This window comes from Chlamydotis macqueenii, chromosome 2, assembly GCF_036417535.1.
Source record: "Chlamydotis macqueenii isolate bChlMac1 chromosome 2, bChlMac1.mat, whole genome shotgun sequence".
Taxonomy (NCBI): domain Eukaryota; kingdom Metazoa; phylum Chordata; class Aves; order Otidiformes; family Otididae; genus Chlamydotis; species Chlamydotis macqueenii.
The window spans coordinates 18055960-18068143 of record NC_141557.1 but is presented as its reverse complement, the minus strand read 5'-3'; the positions used below and the strand labels follow the sequence as shown (position 1 = coordinate 18068143).

General features: G+C 39.9%; 2 protein-coding genes across 2 annotated transcripts in view; one reads left to right on the top strand and one right to left on the bottom strand.

Annotated features, from left to right (window-relative positions):
• THNSL1 (threonine synthase like 1) overlaps positions 1–12184 on the top strand; it is a 119365-nt gene that overhangs the window by 30580 nt on the left and 76601 nt on the right. The window lies entirely within an intron of this gene.
• Positions 1–12184, bottom strand: part of PRTFDC1 (phosphoribosyl transferase domain containing 1) — a 47874-nt gene that overhangs the window by 2900 nt on the left and 32790 nt on the right. The window contains exons 5-7 of the mRNA XM_086740186.1: positions 3026–3043; positions 1499–1581; positions 1044–1090 (exon numbers count right to left, since the gene is read on the bottom strand). Coding sequence (XP_086596312.1) covers positions 1044–1090; positions 1499–1581; positions 3026–3043 — 148 coding nt within the window. The remainder of the gene's footprint in view (positions 1–1043; positions 1091–1498; positions 1582–3025; positions 3044–12184) is intronic.

Genomic DNA, 12184 nt, shown 5'->3' with positions numbered 1-12184 from the left:
ACATAAAAATATTAAGCTACCCTTCACAAAGTAATTTTACTGTGTTTTTATATGTTTTATATTAGTGAATCTAGTCAAACATATACTTTAATTTACTGGATTAAATTCTAAATGTTAAACATACCACTGTATAAAAAGTTGTACAACAAAATGTTTGGGTCACAGTTCAGATTGTTGGGCTAAAACCGCAGGGCCATGCCCAACAATGAGTAACTTTTTCTTCATAAAGTTTCCCTCTCTTCCACATCCCAAGTCAAAACCCTTCATGCTGCCTCCTGATACTCACCTGCCTACTCTCCTTCTACCCTCCTCCCAGCACAGCCCACCACAGTCTTCTTCAGTAGCAAATAGTGGCCCATCTCTTCTAGATGGATCTATTCTTTTTGGTATTTGGCCACATACCTGTTATTACATCATTTATTCTAATAAGTCTAAAATAGCTTGGTGTAGCTCCGTACAAGTACCAATAATTCAGAGAAGTGGTGCCTGTGTGACACAGAGCAGAAGGAGGAAGTTTAAAAAGTCCAATTTATCTTTTGCTTTTTGAGGGGTGGGATTTAATTATAATATAATTGTTTACCATTTAAACAAAAATACTTTTCAAAAAATAATTTAAAATGTTATTCTATTACAAAAATGTAAAACTTGTAAATACCTAGGTCCAATAAAACACCTTTCATGTTCAGATGGAATTCTGCAGCTCCTCCAAAGAGATGCAATGAGGAAGGAAAAGGAAGAAATGGACTTTCTCTTCTATATAGTTTGTCAGAGACAGAAGATAAAACACTCACCTTTCATGGATAAAATTAAACCATTTCATAACTTCCCTATAAAGTTAGCACTCTGCAGAAAACATCGGACTATAAGGAGACTAGGATCTCCAAACCACAATTATACAAATCCTTGCATTGCATCCCATAGTCTCATTGACAACTGATATTTTACAACGCTTCTAGCAGTCCATAGAATGATATGAAAGGCAAGTGGTAGAATAGTGGTAGTTTCTTGTACTGTCATGTACAGATTTTCACAACAACACTTACAATCTGGTCTGTACCCATCAGGCCGAGATGTTCTTTTCACCAACAAACTGTAATTAAAAACAAAATAAAACCCATGTAAATCTGTACCTGAATACATGCATAAAAACTATTCCCTTTATCAAAAAACTTCTGAGCCATGTGAATCACTGTTCTCATTTTGCTTCTCCTCCTGACAGCGTCCTGATGGCAGGGAAGAGATGGGCGTGTTCCCCTTCAAAGTCCATCAGTGCCAGTCTTGAGACTGGCTGAAGGGTCATTGCCACTGCAGAACGATACAAAAGCGTTTCTCCTCCTTTCCTCCACCCTCCTCTTAGTGACTCAGGCAGCTCCTCTGCAGAGCTCCCATGCGATACTGCGGTGTCAAATTAAAGCAGGACCTCAGAATGGGAACCTCCACTGCAAAACATGTTGGGCTAGACTAATTAACTATTAAGTTTTGTAAACATTTTACTCACCTTGCCACTTTAATCATTTTTGGCTTGTATTTTTCTATATTATTAAGCAGAACCTTCATAGTCCTTCCAGTTCCAACAATATCCTTACAAAACATGAAAAATAGAATGAGTAAAAACAAAGGAAAGCTAAAAAGAGGAAATCCGGACAATGACTGAGCAGTTCCACTGTCTTATTTTGTGGAAATTATGTATTTTTCCCAGTATATTGTGAGCCACATCCAAAAAAAGGTTACAACTGAGCTCACACTCGTTGAAGCAAGCACTTTCTACTCATAAAATAATCAGTTAAAGGACCGTCCACTTCCTCTTGAAAATAGCTATGTTCCTAGCACTTCGGATGTAACACGGGACTGGAGATGACTTTACTGGGCACTGCAAGGATGCAGGGATCAGACTTTTCATATTATGCTTGAGAATAGAGTATGTCAACATCTCTCCATGTCAGGGCTAAATTGTTGTTTTATTGGTCCAGCACAAATGAGCATTCCCCAGAGCTGGTGTAACCTGACCAGAATGAGATCAGTAGATACCTGGCTACAAAACTCACCATGACATGGAGAGCAGCTGTTGATCCTGAACTCTGTGGATGTGGATTTTTCATTAGCAACACCTTGTTTCTGCTTCCCCGCTATATAATAGCATTAACAAGATCTGCTGTGGATGTTTTTCATTTCTGTTACGGCACTCAGCATTAGCAAATATGGAGCTCCTAGCAGCTATTCAGGTAACCAGCCATCTCTGTGGCTGATAACTTTTTTTTCCCTTCCTTTGCTAAGAAAAGACGTTCCAACATTTATACATTTCCTTCATTACACCGTCCAGCTTACTTCCCACACAAGTAGACTGGGCCTGAAATGCCAGTCAGATCCTGACGTGCTCTTTAACTGTCCCAGTTGCTTTTCCAACATTTTAAAAGAGATCCACCTACATTAATTAGAAAAAATTTGCCGCACCAGTGAGATGACACATTCTTTTCCTCTACAACTGAACACTGTTGATTTACATCAGCAGCATATCTGTGATGGGCCCTCCCCAGGGCACTGCAGGATGCAATGCTAACGAGCAGGAGTCACGGGGACTTGAGAGAATGACTGACATTCTCAACTAGCGTGTGAACAACCCTGAAGTTGTAAAACATGTGCTGGGCTATGCTACTGTTTCAAAGTCATGCAACTAAGAAGTGCAGGGCATCATTGCAGTTGATTCATTATCCTCCAAGGAACAGAACAACTTGCAGAACTTTTTTTTTTGATGAAACCATAGAAGGAACAAATCAAATGACGCAGAAACAAAGATTCCTGGGTATCACAAAGCAAAGTCCAAATTAGAGTGGCAGCAATGTAGTTTGATCCCTCATGCAACTGCAGAAAGACTGAGAGGTCATTAAGCAAATCAACCTCTCTCCTTCTTCACCACTTCCCAGCTGAAGAAGTGTTACCACAGACAGGTTTTAGAAGCTGAACACACAATCACGACTTGACTATGTGACTTTATCTAAGTACAACACAACATAAGCACCCAACTTACCTCCACAATTAGAACATTCTGAAAGAAACAAACAGAAAGGAATGCAATTAGACAATATTCACAAACTAAAAGAAACAAATGTTTGAAAAAGTGAAATGAAGATAGGTCCATGTGCATACATACAACATGCTAGGACACAAGGAGTTTCTTGTTTCATTTCTGTGCCCCGAAAAAAAGCCAACCATAAGAGCAAGCCCTGCAGTCAGGGGCTACGACTTTATTCAGCTCTGTTTAAATTACCCTCTTTGCACATGAACAGATGTAGCTTCAGAAAATAAAATTAGATGGAAGAAATTCAAATGAGACAAGCTTTACTTCATTCCAGTGTGTCTAGCCATGTACTACAGTGTACTCTATAGTTCACTAAAATACTATTTCCAATGTTAATAGGAGACTACAGCAATAATAGTCTTACTCTGAAATAAATGCTCTTCCTTTCTCCCCTCGCCCCTTAGAAACCTTACAGTAAAGGATTACTGGCCAAGTTGTACCATCCGTTCTCATACTGTGAAGCACTCTCTTTCTCTTCAGATACTGCTGCTGAAATCAGTAGCATTACTTGAAGAGAAGGGCGAGTGGTCCAGCCATGAGCAGTGATGTCAAGCCTTATGACAGCATGATCACACGGACTGATCTTTTTGCTAAAATGGTCCGTCACTGTTCCAGGGATCACAATATCTAAGGTGATTTCTGTTCTTCTATTAAAAGCAATAATAATAAGTATTAGAAAAAAAAATGTAGTAGTGGGCATGTTCAAAAGGATGGAGTCTTACATTCCTGCATTAAGATCTACTTTCTGAGGTGAAACCTGCAATAGCAAGAGGAAAGTTCTTTCACGAATACCTGTATCTAGCCATCTGTCTATGTATACATCTTACATACATGTGCACATTGTATGTCCCGCAAAACCTTGAGACAGATAAGGTTCATATCCACGCGCTATTCACCAGGCTACCTTACATGGCATTTCCTCTCTATCAGGCTTGTTGGCTTTGATACCTGCGTAACGTGGACACTGTCTAACTTCCTTTTCCATCACAGTATGCCAAGGTTGAGAAAGACTCAAACACCATGGAGAAGGAGTGTATGAAGGGAGGGTGCTCATAAACAGCACACCTTTGACAGCTTCATTAACTGATCTGTAAATATTTTCACATCTTCAAACCAGACATGATTAATATAGATTATCCATATTTATATTCATACTGCAGTTCCTCCTAACAATCACAGTGCTTGGCAGGGAGACATAGCATGCTTCATGCATCAACCACTGCAGAAACATGTTACCGCACACTGTATTGTACCTGGGTGCTTCTGAAATGGCAAAACACTTGGTAAAGGTGTGGAGGGAACTCCCGGTAGTAGTTCAGCAGATGTCAGCAATGGAGATACCACTCAAGAAAGCCACTAATTTAGACTGAGCTCCAGTGCAATGTGTATTAATCTTGGAGGGTGGCTCCTTTTTGGTGTTTTCATAACAGGTTTCACTGGTGGTTATCCTGCTTGATACTCCTGACTGTCAACCTCTCAGCTGCTGACATAAACAACTCTGGATCTGAAAGACCTAGTCCTGTGGAGGTGAAAAGTCAAAGGCCTCTTAACAACAAAAGTCCAAAGACGCCCTGCCTCTAGAAATTTCTTCCTTCAAGAAAGAATGGGAGTATGTCAGTCCTCTAGATAAGATGAAGAGACCAGAACCATGTTCAGGAGAAGCTTATGACAGGCGTACAGGGACACATTTTCTTGAAGGAAGCCATTTGGATCCAAAAAAGGTTTGGCTCTCATCTGGCTTCCTGGATGAAGTCATGACTAGGAAAAGCACTTCCAAAGACTAGCCAAGGACACCTGGGCCTGAGGCATAAGCAAATCACTTGATTCAATCAGTGGACACCTGAAGATTATATGCAGGAGTAATGGTTTAACTTGCACAGCTGGTGATACATGTAAATATTTATGTGTATACACACACACACACACATATATATATTTATATGATATAGGGAGAGAGCAGAAGAGTTGACAAGGAAAGAACCTCACCAGAACTAAAGATGGAAATGAATTCCTTTAGTACCAGCAAACAGTCCAGGATGACTGCAAGTGGCACCTGGTAAGAGAGGCTGACCTGACACCAGCCTGACATCCTGACCCATTCTACCAGTTTCGTGCATCTCTTGCTGCTCTTCATACTGTTGACAAGAACTTTCCTCCCAAAGAAAAAGCATAGATCTTCTCATGACAAGACCTATCCAGCAGCTATGGCATCAGATGGGACATACCAAAACTGACACGGTCAGGGCTGCGAAGTCTGCACTAGCAGACTTTGTCAGGGTGCAGCAAAGGCTGGTTGCACCCTGAGTGAAGGGTAGCCATGAGCTGAGTGCAATAACACAGCTGGAAGTGCAGGGGTCTCGGCAGCCAAGGCCCAATCCCACAGTGCCCCAGTGAGGCAAGCAGGCACACCCAAGACTTGTTCAACCAAAAGTGCGTATCATCAGGTGAGTTCATGATGGGGAGGCAGATCCGAGGTCAAGCTGGGATGTCTATCCACAGGCTGGGATCAGGTCCAGTGAGAGTAACCATGATGAAACACAGCCCACTAATCTCCAGCAGGTCCATAGTGATGAGACAGGTCCCAGGTTAAACTGGGAAGTCATTCTGTGAGTTAGAGTCTGGATCAACGTCTGTAGTAATGTACGGGCATGGCTGTAGCTGAGCTGAAGATCAGTGCCCTGACCTTATTCAGGCTTGCACTAAAAGCCCAAGGTTGAGCTGAACAGAGGCTCCTGTGCGCACAGGTGTGGGTTGGGGCCCCAAGTGACACAGGTCACATCCATGAAAGGTCATCAAGACTATTTTGTTGGTCCAAAGAATCAACTTAAAACTATCCCTCACATATATCTGATTTACCTGTTCTTGAACGTGATGAGGACTTCAGAACTTCCCCAGGCAATGTGTCTCAGTGCCTTATTATCTAAGAGCAAAAATACAGTTAGAAAACTTCTGTTGTTATTTGACCTGAACTTGGTTTGCAGTGGACATAGAAAAAGCTTTAATTTCTTCTCTTTTTAACTACTTCTATATTTGAAGACAGATGTATTTCCACCGTTTCCTCTCCTTCAGATTAAACAACCCTTATTTATTCAATATTTTTCTCAAGAGTTATATTTTCTAGCTTTCTGGTAATTCTTTTGTTGTCCTCTGGAACCTGTCCAGTTGGTCAGAATCCTTCTCCAGTTGTGGTGCCCCAAACTAGAGAGAAGCCTTTTCCAGTGTCCACTTTGTATGCTTTACAAATAATCCTCCTTTCTATAAATTCCAGTACAACAGTTACATCTTTTACAAAGGTACACTGTTGTCTCATGTGCAACTTGTGATCCACATATCATCTCCAGTTCAGAACTATTGCTTAGTCATTCCTTCCTCACTTGTATTTATGCAAAAGATTACTTCTGTATAAGCACAGAAGTTAGTATTCATCTTTATTGTCATTACATGTCATTCTTTGAACCAAATTCTTAAAAGAATTTAATAAGATCATAATACTATCTTGTAGTATTTTTCCAGGTAGTATCACTAGCATTAAATGCTAATTCCATCTTTTAAATCATGAATTAAATATTGTATAGTCTCTGGAGAAGATGCTTTAGTGCATCCAGTCTGACAGTGAAGCATGATTAACTGTTTCCTGAGAACAGCTTTCCAACCAGTTAATAGAAATTTAATCTTGTCTACATTTCCTTATCACAAATGACTCATATAAAGGAAAGAAAATTAACACGGATCCAGACGTGCCTAAAGGGTTTGTCTGGCCACATGAGTGATAGTCACCTGCACATGACTTCAGCTGAACTGTAAGATCTCAAATTTCTTAACTAACTTGAGAAGGAAGGATATTGGTGGACCATGAAGTTGTCCAACCAGCATTCTCACCATCCTCAGAGTCAAGGAGTCCAACAGGTGCAAATGATACGCATTGGGAGATCTGGTCCTTTGAAAGTCCCTTTAATCAGGCAGTTGTCTAGGTCAGGAAACACAGATTGTTTTGTATTTTGCACGTTCTCATTATTTCCAAAAGATTGATGAGGATTTTCTGTGCTATGGAGAAATCCTGTATGTAAGGACTTTGTAGTGGAAAAGCCACTATAAAATATTTAGAAATGAAAACATTTTGTATATATAAATAAGCAGGCATCCTGGTCGTTGAGAGTGATACATTAATTCCCGTTTTGATCAGGCAGGGTTACTGTGACTAAAGTCATTATACTTAACTTTTCCTTGTGACTGAGGGCATTCAAAATGGTTTGTCATCCTCGGGTACCAGAAAGCATCTCCTACAAAATGACATGCTTTGCTGGGAAACTGCCTGTATTGCTGCTTATCTCCTACCTTTCTCCTGTTGAAGCAGGCTACTGATAGAAAGATTCCAGAAAAGAGATGGCATAGCAGAGTAGCAGAGGAACAAACTGCCAAGAAATGTTTTGATATACAGTATCCAAGACTAGATAGTGGTGATGTGTAACTAAAACTGGTTGAAATAAATTAGCTTATCCTTCAGCAGATGGATAGAAGAAGATAAAAGAAGAATACAATGGATACAATGAGTCGCTACATTATCAGTAATGTCACCATCATCCTAAATGCACAGCTGGCTGCATCGAGAATATCTTGCAAAAGGTCACAGTTATGTGAAAGACCTTATTCAGCTTCACCATGAAATCCATCTGTGAGCTGGTGGGCAAGAGACTGGTGAAAACTCATCAGTTTGCGGTGCTACAGCAGTAACTGATAGCTGGACAAATGACAGGAAGTTAAAAGACGCTGAAGGAAAGATCTTTCAAGTATACGTGTTTGAAGCTCCTATACCACATACATCAAGACTGTTTTGTCCGTTCAGATACATCTGAGGCAACTGCAGAGGAGGAAACCACATGAAAAGAAAAGTAATCCGGCCTTCTGGATGCATTTGATATTTTCTGTCTATTTTTGGAGCTTGGAGAATGGGAAATAGGAATATTTACTAACATGTTGACTATACTGAAGATGGCTTAATTTCTGAGTGGAGCCATCTTCACCAATACAATCTGTGAAGTACGTCCAGAAATCTAATAATGGTGCTAATATATCTTACACAGAGGACAGTCAGTTTTTTAAAATATGTCCTGGAAAGATTTCTTATATAGTCATTTATATATAAAAATAAAGAAGGGGTAGTCAGAGATTGAAACGCCTTTCTACTGAGTCACTGCAAGAGAATCAGCAGCTTTCATTGCTGATGGATCAGAGGGATGGTTGGGAGCAGATAGATAAGGATGTCTGTGACTCATCCTGTGTTTACAGCTGTTTCTACCAGGTAGCTGGCAGGAAGAAAGCTGGTGCAATACAGAACCACAGAATCATCTCAGGTTAGAAGGGACCCATAAGGATCATCAAGTCCAACTCCCTGCTCCTTGCAGGACTACGTAAAACTAAACCATATGACTAAGAGCATTGCCCAGATGCTCCTTGAACTCTGACAGGCTTGGTGACTACTTCCCTGGGGAGTCCGCTGCAGTGACCGACCACCCTCTCATTGAAGAACCTTTTCCTAATGTCCAATCTGAACTTCCCCTCATGTAGCTTCATTCCAGTTCCTCGCGTCCTATTGCTGGTCACCATAGGGAGGAGATCAGCACCCCTGACTCTGCGGCCCGCCTTGAGGAAGTTGTAGACTGTGATGACATCACCCCTCAGCCTTCTCTTCTCCAAACTGAACAAACCAAATGACCTCAGTCACCCCTTTTAAGTCTTGCCCTTGAGATCTTTCACCATCTTGGTTGCCCTCCTCTGGACACACTTTAATGGTTTTATGTTGCCCTCCTCTGGACACACTTTAATGGTTTTATGTCCTTCTTATATTGAGGTGCCCAAAACTGCACACAGTGCTTGAGGTGGGGCTGCACCAGTGCACTGTACAGTGGGATAATGACCTCCATTGACTGCCTAGCTATGCTGCGCTTGATGCACCCCAGGACACGGTTGGCCCTTTTGGCTGCCAGGGCATACTGCTGATTCATGTTCAACTTGCCATCGACTCAAACCCCCAGATCTCTTTCTGCAAAGCTGCTCTCCAGACTTTTGCTCCTGAATTCGTACATATAATCAGGATTACTCCATTCCAGGTGGAGAACCTGGCACTTGCTCTTGGAGAACTTGGCACTTGGTCTTGTTAAATTTCATAAGGTTGGTGATTTCTCAGCTCTCTAGCCTATCCAGATCTCTCTGTAAGACCTCTCTACCCTTGAGGGAGTCCATCGCTCCTCCTGGTTTAGTGTCATTGGCAAACTTACTTCACGTACATCTGATTCCTGCATCCAGATAATTTATAAAAACATTAAAGAGCACTGGCCCTAAAATTGTACTCTGTGTTTTTAAATGTAAAGGGGTGCTGTGAAGTTTAAAATTTTCCAGTTTTGAGTGATCAGAGTGCACACAACTTGTGACTCTGCACATGGACATTTGCAACTTAGTAGAAATAGTATTTGTGGTGTGAACTGGATCTACACAAAATTAAAATTTATGCTTATATCCTTTTTTAAGCAGTAGTAGGAATGGTTCACAGCAGCATGTTTCGGGATATCTGGAAAAAGCAGGAGCTTTTTGACAATATTAGTACTATGTAAAATGAAGAAGAAATAATTTCTAATGCCTGCATTCCATGTGAACTTGTCTCTCATGTTAAAGAGACACATTTTCACTTTTAGAATAAATTTCAATGTACCTATGAATTTTAATTTTTTTAATAATGGACTGGAAACCTGCAAAAATTGAAAATCTGTAGTTTACTGCTTTTCAAAGCCGCATGAGCTTATATACAGCAAGAAAGTAGGTTGTTATTATAATACATGTAAGAAAAATCCTGACTTGCAATAAGCTGAAAAATACTCCGGCAGTCAGTCAATACATTTCTATTGTTTACCTTCCCACAGGTCACTAATAAATGGAACAATGTCAGCTAACAAGAGCAAGCAGAGTAATGAGATCATGTACGCCTCCTGCCTGACCGTAGTAACTGCTATGGAAACTATTTTTCACCTTCCTGGAAAAGAATAACAATTTTTTCTAGATTTTGAATTTATGTTCCATTTAGAAGACTGATTTAAAAGGAAAAATTGCTATGAAATAGCAGTGCTTTGAAATTAGCACTGAATAAGAGTTTGAGGGAAAGGCTGTCTTTGAATTCACGTAAAATGTAAATTTTTAACAAGGTAAAATGCTAAGTTGCAAATTTAAAAAGGAGGAGTATTTCCTGGAAAGCAATCAAATAAACAAGCATACTTAATGCAATACAACAGCTAAGAGGACAAACACAGCCCTTGCATGTTTAGAAAGAAAATGAGGTAGGTACACAAAGAGGGTCTTTTCTCCTTAAATGTTTCAGCATAAAACAGTAGAATAACATGCACACACATTTTTTTTAAAAAAAGAAAAGCTGTTAAAAAAACCACACCAAAAACCAGCAAGAACTTAAGACTGAGAAAAGTAGAATGATTTGAGTCCTGGAAAAAACACCTTACAGTGAAGTAAGGTTTGTAGCAGGAAGTAATAGCTTTTATTTCATTAACAGCCCAGTTCCCAGTGGGAGAACATTTTTCACAAAAGAACTTTGACCTTTCAGCCCACAACCTCAAAGAGACCACAAAATACCTTCAACAGCTGAGCCTGGGAACAAAAATTCAGAACTGCTGTATGCACTAGAAATCCTGGACTCAATAAAATACTGGCTTTGCAGCACACTATAATCTTCCACTGCAGCTGACCTCCAAATCATTTTGTCAGTGCTCCACAGCTGATAATTTGCTCTCTTATTTTAGCTCAGAGGAATTCTTAACATTTTCATCTGCCTCTTTGGTCACAGGGCAGGTGATCATGTGGGACAATCACTTTTTTCTCCCCAATTGTCTGATTACCACATTAGGTTAAAATTAGGAGTTTCTCCCAGTCTGTACATCACTTGAAGTTTGCTGATTCTGTTCAGACCAACAGAATGATCTGCATGCTTGCAATTTTTTTTTTGTCCAGCTATATCAATTACTTAGTATTAATTTCCTGTTATTAATTCTACCTTTAAACCTTGTCTCATTTACTTCCTGTAGTACACCAGTACTTTACAGTAGGCTCCTGGTGTATTAGTTTATCTAAAAGAAGCTTAAGTAATGACTGGATGATAGGCAAATATGTAACCATATAGCAATATAAATTTGATAATGGCAAACTGCTCAATCTAGTAGGCAAAGGTATTAAAAAAGGCAAGAGTAAAAGGCAAAAAGCTATCCAAATTCAGAAGACCACCATTAGGTTCACCATTTTAGCAGTGATGACAGTTGACTGTTGGTAAAATGTGCCTGAAGTATGGAGGCATCTCCATCAAGTCTTTAAATCAAAATAGTTGGTAGCTCAAAAGAGAAACTGTAGGCACAGTGAAGAAATTATCATTTGGGACTCTTCAATCTAAATTACCCAGAAGTTCAGATAGGAATATAAGAGTGCTTTTGGATTTTAAAATACAGGAATCTCTAAACAAAGCTCTGTTTGTGATCAGGCTAAATAACAGTACTGGAAAAAAAAAAAAAAAGAAAAGGACCCTTAATGTGGCAAGATTTGCAGATTTTTTTTTCTGCAAAGGAAAGGTAGCAATTAAAAAAGGCAGATTTACCTAAGTCTTGTAAAGCTCATTGAAGGTAAGCAGGTAGCAAGCTTAAAAGAAAGATGCTACTTAAACACGAAACTTTGCTATAGGATCTTCAGGGACTAGAGGCATCACTGGAGTTACATGGACATGGATAACAGTTCTAGCACTGGATGTGTTTAAAGTGATAGTCCACGTGTAACTTGGACTTTGGAAGTCTCTGTTCTTGCTGTGTTTCATATATCCTTTCCCTAATAAAATTCCAGTTGTCTGCTGCTAAAGACATGATATAAGCCTAGACAGACCTTTCAGCCTATTTAATATGGTGGTAATGGTGGTCTTACACGTGGAGAAAATATATGGAAATTGGGAACGGTGGAAATACTTTTATTGTCAAGTCCCCATTGGTATCCTGAGTTCCTTCCTCTCTCCTTCTTGGAAAGAACTATTCTTAAACTATTTGGGGATACATGTAATGTATTGCCAGTTATATC